This window comes from Andrographis paniculata, unplaced genomic scaffold, assembly GCF_009805555.1.
Source record: "Andrographis paniculata isolate CXL003 unplaced genomic scaffold, ASM980555v1 Contig32END, whole genome shotgun sequence".
Taxonomy (NCBI): Eukaryota; Viridiplantae; Streptophyta; class Magnoliopsida; order Lamiales; family Acanthaceae; genus Andrographis; species Andrographis paniculata.
Genome location: NW_026137565.1, coordinates 6,369,176 through 6,395,412, shown reverse-complemented (window position 1 = coordinate 6,395,412; position 26,237 = coordinate 6,369,176). Strand labels below are relative to the sequence as shown.

The 26,237-nt window shown below is 33.6% G+C and overlaps 5 protein-coding genes across 11 annotated transcripts; 3 read left to right on the top strand and 2 right to left on the bottom strand.

Annotated features, from left to right (window-relative positions):
* Positions 1-6,218: 6,218 nt before the first annotated feature.
* Positions 6,219-7,676, bottom strand: LOC127247717 (uncharacterized). 2 transcript variants are annotated; one of them, XM_051269691.1, is made up of 2 exons: positions 7,244-7,676; positions 6,222-7,106 (listed from the first exon to the last, which is right to left on the bottom strand). In XM_051269691.1, the coding sequence occupies exon 2, from the start codon at positions 7,062-7,064 to the stop codon at positions 6,435-6,437; it is 630 nt and encodes a 209-aa protein (XP_051125648.1). In that variant the 5' UTR covers positions 7,065-7,106; positions 7,244-7,676; the 3' UTR covers positions 6,222-6,434. The 2 variants fall into 2 exon arrangements, with proteins under 2 accessions (XP_051125647.1, XP_051125648.1); XM_051269690.1 differs by lacking the exon at positions 7,244-7,676 and having other exon boundaries at positions 6,219-7,232.
* Positions 7,677-11,821: 4,145 nt separating this feature from the next.
* On the top strand, positions 11,822-13,650 carry LOC127247144 (plastid-lipid-associated protein, chloroplastic-like). The gene is made up of 3 exons (XM_051268878.1): positions 11,822-12,275; positions 12,731-12,929; positions 13,070-13,650. Exons 1-3 carry the CDS (start codon positions 11,854-11,856, stop codon positions 13,382-13,384), a joined length of 936 nt encoding a protein of 311 aa, XP_051124835.1. The 5' UTR covers positions 11,822-11,853; the 3' UTR covers positions 13,385-13,650.
* A 431-nt stretch (positions 13,651-14,081) lies between these two features.
* Positions 14,082-19,720, top strand: LOC127247223 (pyrophosphate--fructose 6-phosphate 1-phosphotransferase subunit beta). Its single transcript, XM_051268984.1, has 16 exons — positions 14,082-14,387; positions 15,051-15,212; positions 15,295-15,416; positions 15,759-15,812; positions 15,900-16,006; positions 16,108-16,213; positions 16,444-16,507; positions 17,135-17,223; positions 17,771-17,902; positions 18,067-18,237; positions 18,324-18,439; positions 18,544-18,655; positions 18,729-18,813; positions 19,071-19,115; positions 19,197-19,265; positions 19,461-19,720. The coding sequence occupies exons 1-16, from the start codon at positions 14,189-14,191 to the stop codon at positions 19,535-19,537; spliced, it is 1,710 nt and encodes a 569-aa protein (XP_051124941.1). The 5' UTR covers positions 14,082-14,188; the 3' UTR covers positions 19,538-19,720.
* A 2,600-nt stretch (positions 19,721-22,320) lies between these two features.
* LOC127247224 (uncharacterized) lies at positions 22,321-23,833 on the top strand. Its single transcript, XM_051268985.1, has one exon. It carries the CDS (start codon positions 22,601-22,603, stop codon positions 23,576-23,578), a length of 978 nt encoding a protein of 325 aa, XP_051124942.1. The 5' UTR covers positions 22,321-22,600; the 3' UTR covers positions 23,579-23,833.
* A 502-nt stretch (positions 23,834-24,335) lies between these two features.
* LOC127247225 (signal peptidase complex subunit 1-like) lies at positions 24,336-25,974 on the bottom strand. 6 transcript variants are annotated; one of them, XM_051268990.1, is made up of 4 exons: positions 25,867-25,942; positions 25,700-25,752; positions 25,534-25,579; positions 24,336-24,800 (listed from the first exon to the last, which is right to left on the bottom strand). In XM_051268990.1, the coding sequence occupies exon 4, from the start codon at positions 24,790-24,792 to the stop codon at positions 24,505-24,507; it is 288 nt and encodes a 95-aa protein (XP_051124947.1). In that variant the 5' UTR covers positions 24,793-24,800; positions 25,534-25,579; positions 25,700-25,752; positions 25,867-25,942; the 3' UTR covers positions 24,336-24,504. The 6 variants fall into 6 exon arrangements, 5 of the variants coding, with proteins under 5 accessions (XP_051124947.1, XP_051124945.1, XP_051124944.1 ...); XM_051268988.1 differs by having other exon boundaries at positions 25,698-25,966; XM_051268987.1 differs by having other exon boundaries at positions 25,702-25,966.
* Between the last annotated feature and the right edge of the window lie 263 nt (positions 25,975-26,237).

Below are 26,237 nucleotides of genomic sequence, written 5' to 3'. Positions count from 1 at the left end.
GTACGAGAGGTGCGTGTGGATCATGTTATATTATCATATATGGACCCCTACCAATCGTGGATCGACTTTGCAACTGAAAAATAAATAATAACAAAATAAAAAATGAAATGATGCTTTTTATTTAATTATTTTGACTGGCTTTTATTTTAATTTACTTTTAGTATTCATTCATTCACAACTCTGTAACTCGGATTTGGTGGTTGAGGGACCTAATAAGTGATGCCTAAATTCTTCCTATGGCCCATTTTGCAAAGTAATAATTCATCCGTTTTAATACAATAGTTTTGTTTATCAATTTTGTCGGTCCAAAAATAATAGTCTAATTTTCATAAATACTCATATCACCGTAAAATTATCCTTATTTTTTCATTATTATTACACAAAGCAAAAAAAAATCTTTTATTCATATTTTTTATTCACTATCAATATTTTTTAAATTTCGTGTCCAACTCAAATAAGACCATAGTTTTGGGACGGATGGAATAATAATATATAATATCCTTTAAAATAAACAGACAAAGGTTAATATTATTGCATCTAATAGATCATACACTTACTTAATCTTATCTACATTACTAATTAAGTCATAAATAATGGTTATGATTATAATGGAGATTACACAGTACTTCCTCCGTCTAAAAAACAATAAAATTTATTCATTTTATTATTTTTATTTGTGTACAAAAAATATATTCATATCATATTTAGTAAAAAAGGTAAATTATTTTTAATTATTTATTTATTTATTATATTACTAACATTGTAAAATTTCAATTTTTAAATAAAATATTCCCCCACCCCCAACTAAGATAAAAAAATAATAAAAAAAAACATAAAATATTATTCTCACCGTCTATAAAAAAAAAAAAAAAAATATGTTTCTATAAATTTGACACGAGTTTTAATAAATATAGTAGTATTAGATAAAAATAATTTAAAAAGCTTTAAAATATTTTTTGTATAATCTTTTGCATAATTCAAGGCTTTAGATGCTCATATATTTGCTTTTAGTTATCTTTTAATAAAATTCAATAACATTAGATAATATTTCAGTCATGATTTTTATATCATAATAAATACATTTTTAGTATTAAAATTATTATCTAAAATACATTAAAACCTATTATCTCATAGAGAAAATAAAATTTTAATAAACTACTTATGTAATATTTAGTTATAAACACATACTACCTCACTCTCATATAATATAAGTTTATTACCGTAGATACGAAAATTTAAGTAAAGTATAATTAGTAAATAATTACGAAGTATATTAATAAAAATATTTATGTTATTGCAAAAATAATTGTAGATTAATATTAAAATAATTAAATAATTTAATTAAAAATACAAATAAAATTGTAAAATATAATATTTAAAACGTTATTAAAATATATAATTATATTTCAAAAAATAAATGACAAATTATGTGATACAGACGAAAATAGAAAATAAAAACAAATTATATGGGACAGAGGTAGTATCAAATTTAATACAATTATATATTATCATAAAAGTATATAATTTCATTTGATAAAATATCATACTAAAGTACGATATAAACGATAATTTAAACTCAAATATAAAGAGAAAACGCCGGGAAATTAAGCTCCTCAATCATTAATATTAGCTTATCTTATTTAATATTTCCTCCGTCCCATATCTATATATCAATTTGTTTTTTACACGGAGTTTTAGAAATATTAGTATTACGTTGGGATAAAGTAGAAATAAAAGTAAAAAGACTTAATTAACTCTATTAGTATTGTATGATATAAAGATAATAATATTTGTGTAATATATTGTAAATTGAAAGAATATTTGTAATATTAAATAAACAGTACAGTTACTAAAAAAAAATATTTTGTTATAAAACATACCAAAATAAAGAAAAAATGGATGGATTGTCAAGTGAACGAGGGAGTAATATCAAAACAACATAAACCAGCAAGCAACGTTGTAAAGAGCAACAAACACAATTATTAATGTAATAATTAAATATGATATGTCATAGCTTATTTGTTAATTGCTCCATCACTGCATTAATGATTAATTGGCCAACACTTAGCACTAATAGTTGTTGTAATGGTACTATGTTTTCCTTTCTGCTTTGACTTGTTTTGGTAATTTGGTATTTGGTTTAGAGCTTACGTGTCATTTATTTTTGTTGAATTAATTTACTGGTTTACTCAGAGCATACTCAAATGATAGTTTCGATATAAAAAAAATAAAAAAATAAAAAAAATCAATTCAAGCTATATATATGTCACAGAGTTGGTTGTTTGTTTGTTTTTTTTTTTTTTTTTTTCAAGCTAATATATAAGGTTTTAATAAGTTGGGTGATCTCACAATTATGAAATAGAGATGATCCATTTAACTTTGTTAAAATAATTTATTTATTTTTATTTACTTATTTTTTTTGATAGTCTTATAAAAATATATTATTAAAACATAACATAGTCAGTGTGATGAGCGGACTATACGCGACAAGCAGGACGTCGTAAAAAATTTGAATTCATAATTTCAAGGGATCATTTCCTCCATCTTCGTATTAATTTTATATGTAAGGACTTGTTTGATGATGTTCTACCGGACGAGATCTTTTGTCCCAAACAGAATCTTGTCACACTGTCTCGTACACATATTGTGTATATATACACACTATATATGTGGAGATAAGGGAATATAGTTTCTTTTTGGCAGGTGATACCGTGTGATGTTCTAGATTCTACAAAATGTATTTTAATAATTTCCTAAAGCGAATGCTCAATTATGGCTATTATCAAACAACAATTCGGTTGTTTCAGGAATTAATCATCAACGTAATAATTGCGATACCAACTATGAGTATTTGCAGTAAATTAAAATTATTATAATTCGGCTATTATTGTTAAATCAAACAATTACAATATGGCCATTTAGACTCGTATAATATTTATATGTAATTTACCTGAAACCAGATCAGTTATTTTTTAAAATCGAATCAAATTTAATTATATAGAAGTATCAAATAATTTTAATATAATAATAATTGAACAAACGGACAAATCATTGAACACGAAGGGATCAAATGGGTCCCATCCCGCTTTTGCTCGTGGAGATCTACAGACTACGCTACTCTTTACATTCTTCTTTCGTTTAATTTTTATTGTTTTAAGTATATTTGCACGATTATTAGGTGATTGTTTTTTTATTATAAATTGATAAATTTGCCTTGTATGATACAGATTTAAAGTAATAAATAAATATAAAATTCGTGTTTAAAAAGAAAAATAGAACGATAATTATTGAACGTCTCAAATAGAAAGGTAATGCATTAGTTTTAGTTTGTAGATATAAAACGTGTTCTACTATCATATATTTTTTCTAACATACTTTTTGATTAATATTACAAATATATATATATTTATTTATCTATTCATAATAAATTAATAATTAAATATTAAAATATTATTTTTATATTACCGATGTATTTACACTGAATATAAAAAAACATTTCAAATTAAAGAAATTAAATAAACATATTCTTTCTAATTTTTTTTTATACAACTTTTATAAATCTTTATATAAAAATATATTATTGGCATAATATTATACCCAAATAATTATTTAATACTAATAAAAAAAATTAACCAAATTTATAACAAGATTCTTCAATTTGAGCTGGGTCTACATCTACATGCACTAGCAAGTAGCATCTATCTGGCATGCAGGGGCGGACCTAGGGTAGGGCAGCCCCCCCACCCCATTTTTTAAAAATTAAATATATATATATATATATATAATATAATAAAAAATGCTGAAAATTAAAATTGATTAGATTTTAATTTTAAATCAAAATTATTATTTAATCTGTATAATTTTTGTAATAAATATATATTTTAAAATAGCACAATAATATATATAACATTTTTTAAATTCAAATTCAAATCAAATAAATTTTTAATTGTGGGAATGAAATAATTTTAATGATTTTTTTTATTAAAAGTAATTTTTTCAAAAAAATAAAAAATATATTTTTTTGGCAATTTTAAATAATATAAAAAATATCTACAATATTTAATTATTATTTGTTAATATTTATCATATTACAATTTAGTAAGTAATGATTATCTCTAACCAACATCAAATTTAGCATAATTTTTAAAATATAAGAACTCGAAAATAAATCAATATATATTTTTATATATATAAATTAAATATAATTGTATTATTTTCGATTTTAAAAAATTAGCCCTCCTTTCGACTAAGCTCTGGTTCCGGCCCTGCTGGTATGGATTAACTTGCTCTGTAGTAAAATTTACATTTATCTGGCATTTTTATTTTTGAATTTAAGCACCAAATACAAAAATAAATAAATAAATAAATGGACAGAAAAATTACTAAGGATGTGTTTGTTTGGGGTTGGATTGGATTTACACTATTCATCCAATTTTTTCCCCAAAAAAATATTAAATCAAACACTTATTTTTTATTTTTTATATTATACTAAAAATCAATTTTACATTCAAAATATCACATCAACACATATTTATATCACATCATACAACTATTCGAATTCAAAATTTTTACTATTCAAATTCCAACTCAAAATCCAAATCCCAACCAAACAAACACACCCTAAAAAGTATGATTAATGAGATGATGAGAATTCAACGTTGGCCGTACCTTTTCAACGCATTAGCCACCTTTTATAATTATTTGTTTAGTGTCTTTTTCATTATTTTTTAAAAATTTTATTTAAAAATAATAAATGTGTATAAAATATTAATTTATTTTTTTCAAGAAAAATGTGTTAGGAAATTTTTTTACCAAACAAACAAACCCTAGGGTGTATCACAAATTTGGAACAACTATTGCCGACTACTTTTTAAATGGTTTATACTAATGTCTATGAAATTGCCTAATTAAAGTGTGTTTCCAATAATTTGTAATATTTTGAATATGAAAAATTTTAAATAACAATTTTTATTTTGTTTTGTTATCGCAATATTTAAAATAGAAGTGGTAGATTTTTCTTTAAATTGTGTTTTGGCATTTTAAGTAGTTAGAATTTTTGACAATAATCATAAAGAAAAGCTAATGGTGTATTTGTTTTTTATTTTACCACTTTCTCAATAAAAAAATATAGTATTTTTTTTTATAAAATATTAAATTAAAATACTATTTACATTAAAATTAATTTAATTATCAAACACATCTGGAGTCTTGAAATTGGTCACAAATTTCCCCAAATCAACAAGCAACCCAAAGTCGTGTTTCTCTAAGAAAGCGCTAATCAAACAAATGCGACTAACACGCAATTTAATTTTTATTTATTTTTTTTAAAAAAAAAGATGAAATCGAAATTGAATCCACCAATTGAGTCGAGGAGCAACACAACGAGACCACATGTCGCCTGTCCAATTTGTATTTGGTCTAAGATTCTATGGATTCAAGATTTCACACACACACACACAACTTTGCTTTATTTTTATTTTTTTTGTGGTGTCTGTCTAATCCAAATCTAATTCCACATTTTTATTGCAAAAATACCTACCTACCTGCAGTACAGCTGTAATAATCATACAGTGGGGCCCAGAAATTTCATTCAAATAATTTTACATTTTTCAGTCATTTTACTTTCTTTGAGCAAGTAATTACCAAATCAAACCAATTTATAGACTCAACCATGGAAGAGTGAATCTTGTCTTAATTTAGACAGCAAGTAGAACTTAAAAATTTTCTGAATAGATATGTGTCAAATAATAGAATGGATAAGCGAGAGCAGGAACAGACAGGATAGTATTACCCGACTGAAAAACGGACTTTAAATCAAAGTAGCAAAAGCAAAGGAATGTATAATAATGGGACGTGGATGGGGATGGGGATGGGGGTGTGCATTTTGTTAATGTCTAGATACAGTTCTTCTCATTACACATCTTCCCCACCTACAAAAGCAGACATTGACATCGACCCAGAGCTCTTATTACATCATTTGTAAAGCTTTGCATTGTGATGGACAGGTTGACCATAATTATAAGTTGTTGAATATTGTTATTGTTGTATGGTGAAGTGATTTTAAGTTTCTTGATTTAATTCTATGGCCAAGAATGATGTATGGGCCTTTTTGATCATCTGGGTCAGTCCAGAATTTCTGATTTCAGACAGTCTACTGTTGCATTTCTTGTCCCAAGTTGAAATGGTCCAAAATCTGAATCCCACACGTGGAGTGTCGATTTCATGACTATCAAATTGGTGTTCTTGCAAGTAGACATTATTGGATGTGTAATTTTGTGACAGCAAATAGTCCTGTGTCGTATTTGTAAATTGTGTGGTGATATTTTTGAATAGTGGCTCGGGTGCTTTTACAAATAAATTTCTGGGCTACACAGGAAAGCCCAGATTGGGTTCTAATTGGGTTCGAAATTTACAAATAATGTTTATATTTATGTTTAGTATATGTCGAGGATTTCGAGGATGGGCCGGTTGCAGAGGGGACAGGACCCCCGACTCAGCCAGAGCTCCCGGGAGCACGCCCGGCAGAAAGTGTGGCCACAGGGTATAAAAGCCGCGCCCTTTTTCCTTACCATGCAGACGCAGCACACCGAATCGCAGCCCTCGTAGTACGACGTATAACGGAACTGATCCCTTTCTTCCTCTTTCTTCTTCATCTCTCCATCGCAGCCGTCCGTTTCCTCAAGCAATCTCATCAACGACACGCGTCCCGGGGTCCCCACCGGAGTGATCCCCCTCCCCTCGCCGCCGTTGCGCCCCAGCCGGAAAAGACTCCCTCCCATCTCCGACGACTCCAGCGCCGCCCTCAGCTGCCGCTCCGCCGCCAGCGCCGCCGCCAAATTCATCCCCGCGCAGGGCGGCGGAGGGTCGATCTCCACCGCATCCTCGGCCGCGTCGGCGACCATATCAATTTCGGGACTCAGCGCGGCGGCGTCGTCGCCGTCGTCGTCCCGCACGCTCATGGTAGTGGGCCCGGACCCCCAGGTGGCTCCACAACAGCCTAATCCCTTCAATCCCAGCCGTTCCTTCAAGGTCGGCCTTCTCTCGGCGCGATCCAGGCCGTCCATCCTGTCCCGCAGGAGCTCCACGAACGTCGTCGCCGTGCCCCTCTGCAATTGCAACCCCAACATTTCACCAATTTGACCCATCTCAAGATGAAGAAATCCAACCACACAATTATATAGCAACAACAATAAATGGAAACAAAAGAATATGGTGAATCTAATTTACACACACACATACGTACAGAAAGAAGATAGAAATGGGCCAGAGGAGGCAGTATGTCCAGTCCAAATCACGTGAATCGCATCAAAGTCCCTGATGTTATTGCAAGAGAAAATTCAGCCTCGCCACCGCCACAGCCGAGAAAACGACCCCACGAACAGTTCTAATTCTAGAACCAAATCAAAGGAGACCTAATCCCAGCCCCATCTCATGATTGCCATAAAAAGACAGCCATGGAGCGGCTGTATTAATAATGGAATTAGGAATAGGAATATCAGACAAGAAACAAACCAAGCTGAGAAAAAGGATATGGGACAAAATAGAACAAGTGGAAAGTGGAACGGGGGATGAGAATGTACGAGATGATCGGAGGGAGAGAACCCTTTTTATTGTTTTTAACAAAAAATAATATTTCTTTCCCCAGGAGACGAATGAATAATATGAATTAATATAATGATGTCCTGAGGGTAACTGTGATATTGGAGTATTTTAGCATAATTAATTGGTCCGTCCGATTTCTTGCAAATATCGCCGGCAAGGGCAGGCCATAAATATAAGTCAAAAGGTCAGGTCGTCAGGTCAGCAGGCGCTGCAATCGAGATCCATGGCACCATGTGGACGAGGACGACGAGAGAGTTTACATTTGTTTAGACCGTTTTTTTTTTTTTTTTTTTTTTTTTTTTTAAGTTTTTTGGAAATTTAAAAAAATTAAAAAAATATATTTTAATGTAATATTTTTTAAAAAATAAATAATATTAAATGAGCAAAATATGCTGCGTAAACAAAGACAATCAATCAGGATTCTATAATTCTATAAATCTTGTGATTGTCGTCTCCTAGTTAGTGTTAGGGCACGGCTACTCTGTCTTGTTTCTTACTCTCCATGTATTTGTCAACACTCGTGTTTAAGGGTTTCTCCTACTTATATATACATATATATATATATATGCACATATTAAAATTGGTCCCTTTAATTTGTTTAGGGCTGTAATTTTCTCACAATTTGTGTGTTTGACTTTAGTTTGGTTAGAGATTGACAGAGGAGAAGAGAATAATTCAGACCAACCAGTTAAAATAATATGGTATGATTAATTGATTCAAATACAACTAATACGTAAACTTAAGAGATTCAATACCTAACGAATTTATTTTAATGGCTGCCTATAAGTGATAATAATAACTATCTGCATGGGACCACAGGGAGTGGATGATACATATATGGGTGTGTTCGTTTGATGAATTTGGATAAAATTCTACTATTCATCCAAAATTTTCCCCCCAAAAACATCAAATCAAACACCTATTTTTCATTTTTTATATTATACTAAAAATCAATTTTACATTCAAAACATCACATCATCACCTATTTATATCACATCATACAACTGTTCAAATTCAAAATTTTTACTATGGGTGTGTTTGTTTGGGGGTTTGGATTTTGGATTGGGATTTGAATAGTAAAAATTTTGAATTTGAATAGTTGTATGATGTGATATAAATAGGGTTTGATGTGATGTTTTGAATGTAAAATTGATTTTTAATATAATATAAAAAATGAAAAATAGGTGTTTGATTTGATGTTTTTGGGGGAAAAATTTTGGATGAATAGTAGAAATCCTTCAAAATCCTTCAAACAAACACACCCTATGTATTTGTAAATTAAAACAGGCTTTAATATTGTAATAGTTACTGCATAAACATCTCGCACATATAATATATCTATATAATTCGAATTTAAATATTTAATCCAGTCTAAATAATTACGTCAGGACTGCGGGCAATAGCGGTGGTGTTTTGCTTCCACGTCTCTGCGCGTGACACCATCTTAATTTATTTTATTATATATATATATATAGTATTTTATTCTTGTTGAATTATTCTTGAGAGTTGTTATTGATAATTACCAACATCAAACCCCCGACGCCTCAGGTTCATTAGTGTGATTTTTTTGGATTTGATTTGCAGGGTATTAAGTTCAGCCGGAGATTTACCAGTGCACACTTTCGAATAGCTACTGCGAATTCCCACGTAATCCAAATATATATATATAGAACGCTTTGATGCAAGTGTGTCCACAATTTAGATTTTCTAAAATAGTAATGAAACATAGGTTAGATGTAATATTTTTAGTTCAAATAAAATATATGCCTATTTTTTATTTTTTTTAATTGCCGGTTCATACAAATATATATATTTTTAATTTTAATATAAAACTCTTATAACATTATACTCTTTATAAATATGCTACAACTATTTATATATTTAATTTTCTTTTTAAAAAAAAATATTTTACTTCATTAATTTATTCTTATCTTTTTTCAAAATATTATTTATATCACAATCAATTAATATAATATTGTATTAAATAAAATTTATATTTAATTCAAATGAACATATATATCATGGAATATATTTTATATAATAAAAATAAATAAATAATAGCCTAATTGTTGAACCCTAATTTTCAAATCTATGATTCAGCCCAAAACTTGAAATATTTAGATGGGCCCACTAAGGGCTAAGCTCAGTGTAACGGCGGCTCGTGACTGATCAACCCAATTTTTGACCCTAGAATAAAGTATGAGTAATTAAAGTGAAAGAATATCATATTGCTGTTACTGAGATATATTTGGCCGCAGTGACCGAATTCAAGTAATTTCAGATTATTTCAAGATGGTTGATCAAAGTTTCATTTTCTATTTTCCTCTCAAAACAATGTACTATTTTTTAATTTATTAATTGTACTATATATTTAATATAATAAATACCCTTCAAATTTACAATATACTCCCTCCGTCCTACATACCATATCAACATTGCCGTTTCTGTATGTCCCGCGTACCATGTCACATTTTTTTAAAAAATGATTACACACTTTAATCTCATTTTAAATTTTTTAAATTTTTTTAATTAAACTAATTAGTTATCTTAATTTTAATTTATAATTATTTATATTATAAGATAATTATTTTCACTAATGCATTCTTGATTATGTACTAATTAAACCCCTCATAAATACAGTATCTACAGTGTAGCATACACGGTACGTGAGACAGAGATAATATTACATAAATGGCACCACTTTTATATTACACCAAAGGTATTTTTGTTTTTTTTTTTTACTACAATCCAATATAATATTAAGAGTAAAAATTTTTACCTGTAAAAAACAAAAGTTAATCTTTATAAGAAACAAATGAAGTATATGAGTCATCAATGGTGAGAGAAGACATCTTTGGATTCTCATTACAATTTAAAAAAATTAAATTATTGAAATCACCACTTTTATTTTTTTGACATAATTTTACTTGTTTATTTAGTTAATTAAATCTGGTGTTTAGAGACCATCGTATCAAACGCAAAAGTAAGTTTAAAGTTGTATTCAATTTTTACTTTTATTTTGTTGAAAAATTCAATTCAACAATAATATAAAATAAAAATTAATAAAATAGAAAATTTGTTCACATTGTATTTTTAAATGATATTTTCCTATAAATATTATAAAAAAGATAAATATATTAACATATTAATACAATATATATATATAATATAAATTTTATCTACTAATTATCAACATAATTATTTATATTTAATATAAAAAAAATAAATCATCAATTCAAAACACAAAATGAACCAACTCAAGGAATGTATCTGGCGGAACCTAATACCCTGCAAATCAGGCATGACGGCAAAATCACACTAGGTGAACCGTACGTGGCAGGTGAACCCTTTTCAGCTAAAAGAAGTTTGGTGTATTTATATTCGTTTATTAAAACATTAAGCTAGAAAATAGTAATTGAATTTAATACTTCATCCGTCCCATTGGAAATGTGGTGTTTGTTTTTTTTACGTAAATTTTTTAATATCAATATTATATTGGATTGTAGTAAAAAAAATAAAAATACCCCTATTAGTATGTTATAATATAAAAGTAATAACATTTGTGTAATATATTATAAGTTGAAAGGTTATTTATTATGTTAAGTAGGTAATACAATTACTAAATTATAAAATCATAACTTTGTTTTGGAACAGACGAAAATGTAAAATGATAATATTTCAATGAGACCGAAGGAATAGTTTAAACGTACAATGTAGAATGATTGTCTCACCTAAAAATTCGAACGATTAAAAAATGACCATCATTAATTATATATTTGCAAACGAAAGTTTCCAACATTAAATATAAAAAATATTATGAATAAATGTATGACATTTTCCTTTTTTTCTTTTTCAACTATAAAATTTACAACATAATATCGAAACAAAATTGAAATATACAAATACTAACTGGATTATTAATAAAACGTAATGATGTTGATTAAAATTAAAAATTTAATCCTACTAGATTATTTTTTAAAATAACTATACGTATTATTTAAGTTTGAAGTACTCACGTTATTAAGGCGATTTTTTTTTTTTTTTTTTTAATACGGCATGTGATTGTTGAGATTCGGGTAAGGTGTTGAATTTCCGAAAGTACCCGCGTTAATGAGAAGAGCATTGCTGGGAGCGTGAGGGTAAAGTTGGTATAACGCAATTTACACCTGTCAAAATCCACCGTCATATTTGGCGTTTATTCATATCAGGGGAAGTCAAAGGCGTCATTCGCTTCATTTCTTCTGCTGAAAAATGTCTTCGATACCGTCGATTCATCCGTTTCTGCCTTGCCAAATCCTTCAGCAACCCCATCGGAATCCGGGACTGATCGCAAGCAATGCCTGCCGTATTGGATTTTCTGCTCTTTCTGCCAGAAAGTCGATGAAGTTGAATCGGGAATTTACGGTTCAGGCGGCGGAAGAAGGTGCTTGGGATGGAGGTGTGGTACGACGAGTGACGGTTCATGAGGTGGATCCTGAGGACAATAACTCGACGGAAATCGAGAGTTTGAAGAAGCAACTGATTGACTCTTTCTATGGAACGAACAGGGGATTGTGTGCCAGTAGTGAAACCAGGGCGGAGATCGTGGAGTTGATCTCTCACCTCGAGGCGAAAAATCCGACTCCGGCTCCGACCGAGGCTCTCAGTCTGCTAAATGGTAAATGGATTCTCGCGTAAGTTATCTACTTCTGGAATTTACTGATAGCCATTTTCCTGAGTGTTGTTTATAGCGAATGCGAGTATTTGAATATTCAATTTAAGCTAGTTTACCAAAACGATAATTTCATCTGCAATAAAATCTAGATCGACAATGCATATGCGTACTACATACAAGCATTGGTGGATGAACTTTTAATATCAATTGTATTTGGATATCGATTATCTAGGGTTTTGTATTGTTCAAATTGAGTTGGTATTTATTAGCAGTAGACGAATTGGCCAGAGCCGTTTTGAAACACTTTCTACAGGAGGATTTTGACAGGTCATAATACATAGAAACAATCTCGATTGCAATCCATGGTTTCAAAACCATTACTATTTGATCTATGTTGTTACTTCAGCCAACCATCACAAAATAGGAAGAATGACTGGAACTGAGAATCCTCACCAAGTAACTGTTGAGTTTCAGGTACACATCCTTGGCAGGTTTCTTCCCCTTGTTCTCAAGGGAGGAAGCTCTGCCATTGGTAAAGGTGGAGGAGATATCGCAGACAATCGACTCCCAGAATTTCACTGTCCAGAACTCAGTTGTGTTTGTTGGACCATTGGCATCCACAGAGATTTCAACAAATGCCAAATTTGAAGTTCGAAGTCCCAAACGAGTTCAGGTTCAATTCTTGTACTCTCCATCTTCCTTAAAGAAACTCCCCTTTCTTCAAACCAAGAATTGTTCTGCTTCCATTATGATCTACATTGGCAGCATGTGCTGATTATCCATCTGCACTGTGATTCTAATTCTGAATGGCAGATTAAGTTCGAAGAAGGCGTCATCGGAACACCCCAGCTGACAGACTCCATAGAATTGCCGGAAAATGTGGAGTTTTTGGGACAACATATTGATCTAGCACCTGTCAAAGGTCTGCTGAGTTCAGTAGGCGGCACGGCGTCTTCTGTGGCCAAGACCATTTCTAGCCAATCCCCATTCAAGTTCTCCATGTCCAACCTCAACAACGAGTCATGGCTTCTTACAACATATCTAGATGATGATCTTAGGATTTCCAGAGATGATCGTGGCAGCATATATGTGCTCATCAAGAAAGCCAGCCCCCTTCTGATTCCCTAGACAATTCTTGCAAGAATCCAGTCTTCACAGCAACCATTTACACTTGAAATTAGTGGAGAATGGATTTCACAGTATGTTGGAACTTGGAATTCCATGAAATTTCGAATATCTTGGATTGGAGTGATGCAGAAAGTATAATGTAGAAACAACAAATTATGTCACTTTCATAATTTTCTGCTTCTCCTGTGCTTTAAGGAGAGAAATAAGAAATACATTTTCTACTGGCCCACACCTAATTAAATGGGCTCAAATTTATTCATTCCCCCACAAGGCCCATTTAATATTGGGCCAAAGGCCTGTTTGAACCATCTTTCACCTACCACGAGGCCCAAAAACTCGAACTTGAAGGAATATTGGAATATACTTCCTCCTATTATTCACCTACCCTAACCCCGATGGAAACAATGCAACAAAAATTTCAGAAATGGGAAAAAGGAAAAATTCAACACTGTGCTGACTGATTACCGAACTAGAAAATAAAAAATATATAATAATAATAATAAAATAAAAGAAAATCGACGGACAATTCAGTGTGAAACCCTAATTGCCAAATAAGATAAATCTAATTTTATCACGTGTAGGACGAAATTACGAAACTAGCCCTGAGTTTTGCGGAGCAACCAAGGAAAGCAGTTCAGTTCGAATGCCCTCGCAGGTCAATTGCGTTTAAACGCAGATAAAAACTCGTATGGGCAAGCACTAAGACTAAGTACAGTCATATCAGTCAAGAGGCTGAAGATCTGAGGATTGGTGCTTAGGTTTGGTCGCTCCCAAGTCGTTTGAGAACCATTGTTATTCTCTGATATGGCGGTTGCTGCTGCTGCTGCGCTCATTGGCAACGGCGATTATACTGCCGCCAAGGCCCCGTCCACCGGTCGATATGCCTCCGTTTACAGCGAAGTGCAGAACAGCCGTTTGGATCATGCGCTCCCCTTACCTACCGTAATCAGAGATTCATTTAAGGTAGTCGATGGCCCGACTAGCTCCGCCGCCGGCCATCCAGGTACAAGCTTATTCGTGTTTTTTTTTCTTTTTTCCCCTAAAATTTGAGAGGATTTATTTTCACTCAAGAGTCGAGGCATTGTGTGGGATCTGGATTTTGATAATGTTTCTCTAGTGTTGGTAATAGAGTGCTTTGTTTTGGAAATCTAACTCCATTCGTGTTGTGAGGATTAATGGCTTCTTGAATTTTCAAAGGTTGCTTAAAGATCATGGTTTGTATGGTTTCGATGCTTGAGATTGGATCCTTTGAATTATACGAAGAATAATTGTATACATACATATTGTCTTGCACTTTTTGTGCGAAGTGATTAATCTTTATACATATATTCAGAGGGATCAAGGAGTCTAGTAATTATGCACGGTTCACTGATGTTGTGAATCATAAGATGGTTATTAATTCATTTAAAACTTAGCATTTCGGTTCAAATTTTATTTTTTATTTATTTTTTATGTAATGACTCTATTGTTAACTTTTCACGGGACTAAAATGGTGCTAATGTACTTTTATATGCATTAACATCGTAACTATGCCGAGTCTTTTGAATCTTACTCATTTGTTCTCATAAATGAAATAGTTTTCATTTCATTGTAGCTTACATATTGACTTCAATTTGACCAATTACTGACATAGCTTGATATTCGTTGGTGGTTGGTTGTCATGCAGATGAGATTGCAAAATTGTTTCCTTGCCTCTTCGGACAACCATCCGCAAGCTTGGTAGCTGGAGATCCTGCTGAGAATTTGCCAAATAAGAGCTTGAAGATTGGAGTGGTTCTCTCTGGAGGCCAAGCTCCAGGAGGGCACAATGTTATTTCTGGAATTTTTGGTTAGTGCTGAATTTTGTCAGTCATTGGGTGTTGGAATGTATCTTTTGTTTGGTTTAATCAGTATTCATCTGTGAATTGTAGATTATTTACAGTCTCGTTGCAAAGGGAGCACCTTGTATGGATTTAGAGGTGGACCGGCTGGAATAATGAAGTGCAAGTATGTAGTACTGACACCAGAGTATATCTATCCTTACAGAAATCAGGTAACATCATTTACCCGACCTCGGTTTTATACTGGGTAATCAGTAACAGTCTTTAGAGACCACTGATTGACAGTCGATGAGTTATTACTATTGTTAAAGTTGTGGCATCTTGTTTGATACAGGCAAGATCTATGGACCTTGATGCATTTTTTTTTTCCATATAATTGATATAGCTCATATCTGTACTTCCTCTTGGATATGTAAACATATGGTCATCTTACGTTGACATTGTGTGTTAATTGATTGAATTTAATTCTTTTATTGATGAGATATGAAATCACCTAAAATATGCATAGTTGTCATATCTGTGCAATTCGATAATCCATTATGAACAACTTTCAGGGTGGATTTGATATGATCTGCAGTGGGAGGGACAAAATTGAGACTCCAGAACAGGTACAGCTTTAATTTGATTTGTACTTGTTCAGTACCCCAATTCGACTTTATGTTCAAGCTGATGGAAGCTGCACTCTCTGGTTACAGTTTAAGCAAGCTGAAGAAACAGCAGTGAAGCTTGATCTGGATGGACTTGTGGTGATTGGTGGAGATGATTCAAACACAAACGCGTGCCTTCTGGCTGAAAATTTTAGGTAGGTGATATTTGAGGTTCTCTCCTCACATGGTAGCCGTTATGAAGTATGAACATTTCACTTAAAACTCCTTCCACTTTATGTGCAATGTGAATTTTCAGGAGCAAAAACGTGAAAACCAAGGTTATTGGATGCCCAAAAACCATTGATGGTGATTTAAAATGCAAGGAGGTCCCCACAAGTTTTGGGTTTGATACGGCATGCAAGGTAAATTGACAACTGGAATCCATGGTTTATTGTACATAACCAATCCTTATTATGTTCAACAGTACAGCCATTTTAAAATTTGATTGTGAATATCCATTTCCCTGTGATGACATTCTTCAAGCATCCCCGTAGCACATTGTTTAAGTCTAGATTTTGTTCATGCTGTTCCATGATCAGAAAAAGGATATTACAAAATAAACCTAATGGTAAGTATTTATCCCTTTATGCAGATATATGCTGAAATGATTGGTAACGTCATGATTGATGCCCGTTCAACAGGGAAATACTATCACTGTAAGAAATTGCATTTGCTACATTTGGATGAAGTGCGTTCTTTATTTCTTTCACTTATGCGAATATGGGTGTAAGTTAGGGCATTCCTTTGATTATCCTTTAGGGATTTCTGGTGTCTGGTCTAATTTTTGAAGTAACTCCTTACCTGTTTTTCTGTTGAAGAAATGATCATCTACAGTTTCAAATATTTACGCAGAAATTTCTTGACTTTTGCAGTTCATCAAATGTTTGATTCCTGAGTCATCGAAATGTCCATTTTATACCCTATTTGGAATTGTGCTGTTTGTCACTATAAGTTGTCATTATATTTAGAAAGCAAGTTTCTGAATTCTTTTTCTTAATAATTCTATCAGTTTTCTGATGATTTTTATTTATTTTTTCTTACTCTGATTGTAATGCTTGCTCTATGCTGACCTCACCCAGAATTTGGTTACCATGCTGATGGTTTCTCTTTTCAGTTACATATGGTTTTTTATTCTTTCTTTTCATCTGTTCCCGAGCCAAGTGAACATTTCTTCTTGCCTGAAACATTGGCTTCCGCCTTAGATTTTATAGCTGAGGGGATTATTGTAGTTTTCTTTTCACATGCATGCTATGAAAGGCTCTTAAGCTTCTCTATATGTGCAGTTGTTAGGCTTATGGGGCGTGCTGCTTCTCACATAACATTGGAGTGTGCTTTGCAAACACACCCTAATATCACTCTAATTGGAGAAGAGGTACCTTGTTCCTTCGTATCTATTTGTAACGTATATTGATTTTCTAGCAAATTCAGCCCCGCTATACACTTTGATGTTACATGATAGACTCTGAGGATGAAGTGAGAAGGTTCTTAATGGTCTCAGTGAGAAACACAATTTGAAAATTGGACCTCTGGTCCATAATCATATCAAATTGGAACCTCATTGCTGACTTATATAATTGATTTTTTGGTAATTGAGATGGGATCCCGATTTATTAATCAAGAAAGTTGTTAGGAAAGATGTTTAGGGAGACTGAAAGGAATATTATTGGTGTCCTATTTGCTTTCTCTCTCTCTCTCTCCCTTATTTCCCTCTTGTTTCTGATGTATAGAGGGAGAAGATATGATGTGTAAGCTGTTCATCTTATTGGTAATTTGGAGTTTGCTGGTAAAATAATTCTACGTACTACTGTGATGCATGACTTATGCTGCCAGTATATGTTGGAAGCACTAGCACTATGTATGCTGTATGCGTATGAAGCTTATGTTTGGGTCAACATATTGAAACTTATATCTTGCTGCAGGTTGCTGAAAAGAAGCAGACCCTTAAAAATGTTACAGACTACATTGCTGATGTAGTCTGCAAACGTGCAGAACTTGGATACAACTATGGTGTTATCCTCATACCCGAAGGACTAATAGATTTCATTCCAGAGGTAAACCATGTTTGTGAAACTGTTTTGTTGATATTATGCTCAACTGTCTTCCCACAATGGTCTAAGCAGTATTAATTGTTTGTGGGTTACTTGGTCATGTTGCCTTTTATGAATCTTTCTTCTCTTTGATGATTAAGAGTTTACTAATTGTCACTTGACTGCAGGTTCAGCAGCTCATCTCTGAACTGAATGAAATATTGGCCCACGATGTTGTGGATGAAGCTGGGGTTTGGAAAAAGAAGCTCACCCCACAATCTCTTCAGCTTTTTGATTTCCTACCCCCAGCAATTCAAGATCAGTTGATGCTTGAGAGAGATCCACATGGAAATGTTCAGGTATGTGACGCTTGTCTTGCTTTTGTTTCTAGATCCTTATTTGTGCCTTGCAGTGAAGCTATATCTGATTATTTACTTTCATGCAGGTTGCGAAAATTGAAACTGAGAAGATGCTTATTCAAATGGTTGAAACTGAATTGGATGCTAGGAAGCAAGCGAATGCATACAATGGTCAATTCAAAGGGCAATCTCATTTTTTCGGGTACTTCACATGCCTCCCCTCCCTCAACTTGTGGTGGTCAATTTTTTAGTTGATGTGTTTGAATCGATAATACCTTACATCTCTTCTTGACTTTTACCTCCCAGATATGAGGGAAGATGTGGGCTGCCATCTAATTTTGATGCTACGTATTGCTATGCTTTGGGATATGCTGCCGGGGCACTGCTTCACAGTGGGAAAACAGGATTGATATCCTCGGTTGTGCAGTCTATGTGTACATTTTCATAGCTGTTTTACACAAGTCTTCTTACATCTCCTTTTTAATTTACAGGTAGGAAACTTAGCAGCCCCAGTGGGTGAATGGACTCTTGGTGGAACTGCATTGACCTCCCTAATGGATGTTGAAAGAAGACATGGTATGGCATTCTTTATCTCATTACTATGATTTCATAATGCTAAGATTTTTAATAAGGATAATTCATCTTAGATTGTGGTTACATGGAAAACTCTCTTGGTTCATTTCTAGGCTTTTGTATGGTTTTATTTAGTTTATATATAGTAATATTTTTCCTGTGCTAATCTCCAGGCAAATTTTTAACGGCAAATAATCTATTGTTGTCCATTTCTCTTAGTTTATCATAGTCCCCTCTTTAAGACTAGGTTTTGTTTGTAGGCAAATTCAAACCTGTGATAAAGAAAGCCATGGTTGAGCTGGACGGTAAGCCAACCTGTATCTGTACTCAGCTTAATCTCACACCATCCTCTATTGAATATATCTGAATTGTGGAGAATTTTTCAGGTGCCCCATTCAAGAAATTTGCATCTATGCGGGAAGAGTGGGCCCTTAAAAACCGCTATCTGAGTCCTGGTATGCATTTAATATCGCCAACTGAATCAAGCCATTCTGTGGTTCCCTTGTTTCGATTGAATATCTTTCTCCGCTTCTTTCATCACCACAAACCAGTATTCTGAAGCTCCACCAGTTAGCATGCTCTTTGGTGTTGTGTTCTACTATTCTTCCTTCTATATCAATTCTGCGTCATTATCTATCCAAACATTGCAGGTCCCATTCAGTTTGTCGGCCCTGCGTCTGACAAGGTTAACCATACTTTGCTGCTGGAACTCGGAGCTCAAATCTGAATGTGAGCATTCTGTTCATTATCCTTTGCGATTGCGTGACACACTGTTTGAGTTTTGTCGTCCGCGAGCACCCATTGTTACCTATCTTGAGTTGTTTCCATCCCTTTGGTGGACTAGTTGGTTTAGAATTCTTTATGTTTGTTTCTGACCTTTAAACTTATAAAATTTATTAACGTGTTTGAACTCTTGGTGCAATTTCAGAAAATCAACTTTGAATTGTGAAATCATCTATCACTATAATTTACTTTTTCAAAGAAATTTTCGATGGAAGTGTCATTTTAAATCACAATCTTCCATCTTTTAGAGTTTGACCTAGAAAACAATTTTATTTGAACATAGAATCCCAAGGTAGGGAGAATCAGACTAGGATAGATATCAACATCTCCATCATAAGCTGCCCTTTTAGCATGTGAGCACAGTTCCCCAATCAAGTAGTAAAGCAGGGAAAGGAGCAATTTGGATGTCTCCTTATTAAATATGTATAGGCATTGGTTGGTATGCATCACATCATAAGTGCTTAGGAAATGGAGCATGTTAGACAACCTGGATCCCAAACTCACAGATCTTCATGCACAAAGTTGATATCAGTTACACATGTATATACTGATATTGCAATTTGACTTTGGTGATATTAGAGAATAAAGATGATGTGCTCATATTCTTGCTCAGCACCAATATCTATAGACTTAGTTTTGCCTGCCTTGCTGTCAATAATTCACCTCATTGTCATCCTTTTTATAGAGTAGATAGCAAATATACCCACAACAGTGCAAGAATCAAATCCCATTTATAGCTCCAACCTGTTGTTTTGACTTCATTTTAAAAACACACACACACAGGCATGTATGCATGTAGTTGGAGTTTCCTCTTTGTCTTATAATAATAATTAAATAAAAGTGGGGCAAGAAGCATATTGAAGTTGACAATGTAGGCATGTGTGTATGTATGCATATATATATATATATATGTATGCATGCATCATTCTCTATCAACCAATAATTGTGCATTGTAATTATCAATTATTGTGTCCGATGCTCTGTGAAAGGCTGGTCTGAAGTCTGATCAGATCAGTCTCTCTACACACTTTTGTGGGTGTGAATCAAACCTCACATTTTTTAAAAAGTCAATAAAACTGTAGTATGTATATGTGTGGTTGTGATTGTCAGCTTTCCATTGTCTTCTTTTGTATTTGGAGTTTCCAGAGCATTGCACGGATGGATCTATAGACTATGGCTTATCATTTCATATGGTTTCTTTCTTTATTTCTTAAAATTGCTTCTTCTTCTGTTTGTTCTTATTTGGACTTTTCCCTCAAGTTTTCCTGTGCGTAGGTCCTTCAATCACATGGGAATATGAGATTATTACTTAGTTGCTAACCCATCTTCATCATCATAATAATTACATTTTACATCAACCTTTTACTCACTGACTGCTCACCACATTCTCCATTATTTTCCATGATTAGATTCATTATTATCATTATCTATATATTCTTCTTTCTTCTTCATCCCCTGTTCTTTAGGATAGATGATGATCTTGGTGAACAGTGTTATCGTCCACTAATTATTTTTCATTTATTTTTAGTAGATAGTAAGTAGTACATTCATTAATATAGCATCTTTTGGAGGGTTTTTTTGACCCCCACACAAACTTCCTTGGAATATACCTAACCTATCTCACTCCACCCCTTTAGATTTTTTATAAATATAAAAAGAAAATGAATGGATCAATTTAATCCTTTTGTCCCCCTTTTTTATATTAGTTTTATTATATTTTAGGCATCGAAAAATGATTGCATTATTGACGTTCAATACCTTCTGTCGGGCTCTCTATAGTGTTTTTGCTGCCAACACTACTGTTGATTCGTTTATTTTTAGGAAGGAATAGTACTTCCAAATGATTCCCTGAGGGTAAATTTAATTATCTGATTTTTTTATTTTTATTTTTTGTCTGACATAATTATAGATTATGGGTAAATGCATTTTGCATTTTTATTTGAATCTTACATTTCAATACAAATATTTTATTTGTTAAATAATTGAGTTGTAAATTCATCTAATAGTATTCAAGTAAATGCAACCTAACCAAGCATTTGATTTATTAAAATTTATATGGCTGATTGTGCAATTAATTCAGAGCCTACCTCTTTATTGCTTCTGGAGAAAATTAACAGTGGCTCAATAAAGGCGATATAAAATTCCAATAATAGAGAGAGCCAGTGGTTGATTAAAAGCATGATGATATTTCCAACCACTTTTTGTGACCTATTCTTTAGGTAGTTTGATAATTCCTTTTTTTAATGCATCATTTTTAGATAAAATTTCCCTACTATTCTCTTAAAAAAATCTAATATAAATGTATATAATAAAAATCAACATTAATATTAATTGAAAATTCAAATTAAATACTAATTAAGATTATCAAAAGGCGACAATACAATTCCATTAAAGACAATAAAATCTAGTACATTAGACTTTGTTGAAAGTGTATCCATTTTAACAGTGGATTATGTGTTTATTTTAAAAATTGTAAGATGATGTAACTTTTACTTTTCAATACACTATTTTAATTTCATGAATTAGAGAAGGACGAATCTTTGTCTGGATTTACTCAAATGTGTTACCCTTTTAAACATAAAGAAAGTATAATCAATTAGCCTCTATTACTGGTTAATAATAATATATTACTATTATTTTTAGTAAATAACTCAACAACAATTTAATTATCCAGATTTTGTAGTACTACTTTTTTCTGTTCTATATTATTATGATATTTTTATTTATTATAAATTGTCGTGTTTATTTAGTGTAAAAGTATGTCATGTGGGCAGTGCGCTATAAATGCGTAGCAGAAGCAGGAAATGTAATCTGAACCGTCCAATCTCTAAGCCATCGGACGGCTGATATAGCACACGCCAGTCTTCATTAACAACGAAGTAAAAGAGGATTCCCACTTTAGTAGGATCTTCGTTCTTCTTCCCCCTTCCAAACAGAGTTCTGATTTTCCCAACTCAACTGTGAATTCGAAACCCTAGAATTGTGGAAGATAATATTTTTGAAGGAAATGGAGGCGCCGGAGAGTCTCCCGCAGATTCTGACACCGTCCGGCAGCGGGAGGAGGAGGAGCGGAGATTCAAATTCGCCGGAATTCGAGTTTTGGATGGTTCGGAACCCCTCCTTTCCGCCGCCGAATCTCCTATCGGCTGACGAGTTGTTTTCCGACGGCGTTCTTCTACCGTTGCAGGATCTCCGCCTCTCCGACGACATTCCGACTCCGACGGCGGGAGATGGTGACGGATCGGGGTTCGATCGGTTGATCTCTGAGCCTGAATCTTCTTCGGCTGCTGAATCGGCGCAACTGTCGGCGAGTTCTGCGTTCACTTCGTCGAAGCGGTGGAGAGATATTTTTAAGAAGAAGTTAAGCGCGGAGGTTAATGGAGATGAACATAGTAGTAAAGCGAAGGAGGTTAGTGTTTTTGCTAAAGGAAAGAGGAGAGAGAAGAAGAATAGCAGCGGAGGTAGTGGAGTGAGCGCGGCGGAGCTTAATATCAACATATGGCCGTTCCGGCGGAGTAGATCCGCCGGAAACGGAGGAGCTAGGCCGCGGTCATCAGCGGCGACTCGGAAGGTGAGTAGCGCTCCATGTTCGAGGAGCAACTCCGCCGGCGAGTCAAAGTCGAGGAAGTGGCCGAACAGTCCCCGCAGAGGCGGCGGCGGCGGCGTTCCCGTGGGAAGAAGCAGTCCTGTTTGGCAGGTCCGCCGCAGCGACGGCGGAAATAACCGCAAACCGGAGACCGCAGATAGCGCCACAAACAACCACCACCGCCGGAAAATCCCCGCCGCCCTCGGTGCGTCGAAAGTCAAGGCATTCACCTTAAATGTCCCGACGTGCATTGGCTATCGGCATCACTTGAGTTGTAGAAGCGACGAGCACACCACCACCGGCAACGGCGCCCCCGCCGCAACCCACGGTGGCGCCGACGCGACACGTAGCAGCAATTTACTCAATATCAGAAGCCTATTTACCAAAAAGGTGTATTAATCAATTCCCTTGTAATCCACAACCACTTTTTTCCCCTCTTTAATTTCCTCGCCCCATATGCTGTAGTTAATATATATATGAAATTAGTAATTTCAGAGCTCCATGATGGGACTGGAAATCAGTCCATATTATTAGCATTAATTATCACCGATTAAGCACAGTTTCTGACTAATTAAATGGTATTGTTTAGTACTATCATCAGCATCAGTAGAAGAAAATAGCAATCAGAACTGACATAATTTGTGCAGAAGAACAGACAGCCTCACATGACACTACTGGCTGACCATGTTATGTTATGTTATGCTAATGTCAGCAGACATTCTTCTGCTTAAGCCTTTTCTATTGCATTCTTGATCATTTCAGTAATACTATAAAGTATATCATGCAAGACTAATGTTCAAGTTCAACCTTAAATCTGTCTTCATTTATTCTTGGGGAAAAAAATATTGGGCTAGTTAGTTGGTGTATTAGTAATTTATGGGACTGGCCCACTAGATTTGGGCTTTTCTTAGATTTTTTTTTTGGTCCCATAAAATCTAGAAGAATTGAAGATTAAATCGATGCAAAATGTGTTATTTCTTGTATCATAATTATCATTATTATTAAGTTCTGCAGATCGTAAATTGCTTAGCTAAATCTTCCATCTTTGAGTGTGTGCTTGTTCAAGCAGTCAAATAGTCTTATGGGAGGTGAGTGAGAACATTTTATGGATTACCGACTATTTGCACTCAAACTATATGCAGAAGACGAGACAATGTTTCATCAATCCTCAAGGGGCACTATGAAAATAATGTGTCTTAAATCTGGTGAGGTTCACACCATTCTTCTGAGTCCATTAAATTCCATGTTTAATCAATCCTCAAGGCACAATATGAAAACAAGTCACCTTATACTTTGTGAGGTTCACACCCTTGTCACATGTTCATTCAATATGCCTTTTTGTGAGACGATTTCTTCTTGGGGACAGAGCTAGCTGGCTCGGGCTTCGGATGCCTGTCAGCCTCGAGCGGTTCCAACCAGTTGAGAGGGTGCCGGTTGAAGAAGGGCCAATTGGGAATGGTTATGAGTGAAGTTAGCACAACCCCAGCAGCATAGATTAGCAGCATGATCTGAAATGACCCCAAAACATATCCTGTGACAAATGCAACTACTGCAAACGACACCAACATCAGTTGCATCAACTGCTCTGCCAACTTCTGCCCTTGCCAATCCATCTAGCAACCTACTTCAGTTAACAGCGGTTAATCGAGAGTGTAGCACATGGGAACAAATCCGAGAAACTGGTTGGTATACAACACATGTGTTCTGAGAATGATACAATGTGCAAAATGATATTGAATTGATGTCGCAAAGGAATGATAAAAGTGGAACTCCCAAAGTGAAATCTATTCAATGAAAAAACCAAAAACACAACTCAACAATCCCCTTATAATCAATGCAATGAAAAAACCAAAACACAACTTAACAAAAGTTCTCCTTAGGAAAAATAAAGAATTTAATATTTCATATATTTATTTATCAGGCAATAGTGAATGTTATTCAATGATTCTCTCTTGCACCAACTATCAATTTCACCCAATTTAAATCTAGCAGAAGTCAGAGCAAACAGCCATTGAGAAAAAATGTAATTATCATACAAGAAATTAGAAAGGCAAACAAAGGCAGCACAAAAGAAGTGAATTGCCAAGGAAGAATCAATGCATAGACAAAAGCAGGGTATAATTTTTCTTAAGCCATTTTCTTACGCCTGAAATTTATTATGGACCTGTTCACATAAGGCAACGGGATCCCTGAGTATATTCATCACTTTACAAATCTAGAATCGCTCAAAGAAGACTCAAAACGCCATAGAGGCAAAACCACCAATAGTTGCTGTTTTATTTACAACACAAATAGTGAATAAATTAAGCATAACATCATAAAATCATAGATCGGCCGTATATTTAATTCCGAACCTTGAACTTTGAAGGACTCTTAGTTGAGATCGCCGAGCCTGGAAAGCTGTAAAAACATAGCAAATCCACGGCAATAAGAATATGGTTAACCAAAATTAGTAATTACAAATACACCTAAAGCTCAAATCGAAAAAACAACGAAGAATAAGGTGCAGAGAAATCACACACGGTAGAATTGCTGATGCTTCACCTGAAGAAAATATCAGCCGAAACGAAATCCTGAAAACCAATACAATTAATCACTTACCAGATTCAAAAATCGAATGAAAATTAAATGCACTATTAAGGATGTGCTATGATCTCTGCAGAAGCGGCGTCGCGCGGCTGGTGAACCTTCCCTGTAGCTTTTCTTCGCAGCCGGCGAGAGAAAAATGAACTGCCGTAGAAGCTAGAAACCCTATTGAAGTGAGCTGCAGACGCGCATTAGTTACACCCCCAATATTTTGGCCATATTTTGATAATTCTTAATTAAAAATAACAGATAAAAAAAAATAAAAATAAAATTGAGTAGTATACTTGTTATTTAAATTTATTTTTGTTGTTATTTAAATACTATCTTTTGTCTGCTATAAGATTTTATATTTATTTTTTAAATTAATATTTAAATATTAATGATTATATTATGATAAAATTATATAAATTTAAAAATATTTTTAATAATAAATACAATTAGTTAAAAAAATAAATGTAATTAAAGTATATTC

Bases quoted from the DNA above. Each gene is read 5' to 3' on its own strand.
- LOC127247717 (XM_051269690.1), bottom strand. From the start codon at position 7,145: ATGGGTCAAATTGGTGAAATGTTGGGGTTGCAATTGCAGAGGGGCACG.
- LOC127247144 (XM_051268878.1), top strand. From the start codon at position 11,854: ATGTCTTCGATACCGTCGATTCATCCGTTTCTGCCTTGCCAAATCCTT. The intron at 12,276-12,730 runs GTAAGTTATCTA...GTTGAGTTTCAG, and splicing joins AATGGTAAATGGATTCTCGC to GTACACATCCTTGGCAGGTT. The intron at 12,930-13,069 runs GTTCAATTCTTG...TCTGAATGGCAG, and splicing joins GAAGTCCCAAACGAGTTCAG to ATTAAGTTCGAAGAAGGCGT.
- LOC127247223 (XM_051268984.1), top strand. From the start codon at position 14,189: ATGGCGGTTGCTGCTGCTGCTGCGCTCATTGGCAACGGCGATTATACT. The intron at 15,813-15,899 runs GTACAGCTTTAA...CTCTGGTTACAG, and splicing joins AAATTGAGACTCCAGAACAG to TTTAAGCAAGCTGAAGAAAC. The intron at 18,440-18,543 runs GTACTTCACATG...TTTACCTCCCAG, and splicing joins GGGCAATCTCATTTTTTCGG to ATATGAGGGAAGATGTGGGC.
- LOC127247224 (XM_051268985.1), top strand. From the start codon at position 22,601: ATGGAGGCGCCGGAGAGTCTCCCGCAGATTCTGACACCGTCCGGCAGC.
- LOC127247225 (XM_051268988.1), bottom strand. From the start codon at position 24,792: ATGGATTGGCAAGGGCAGAAGTTGGCAGAGCAGTTGATGCAACTGATG.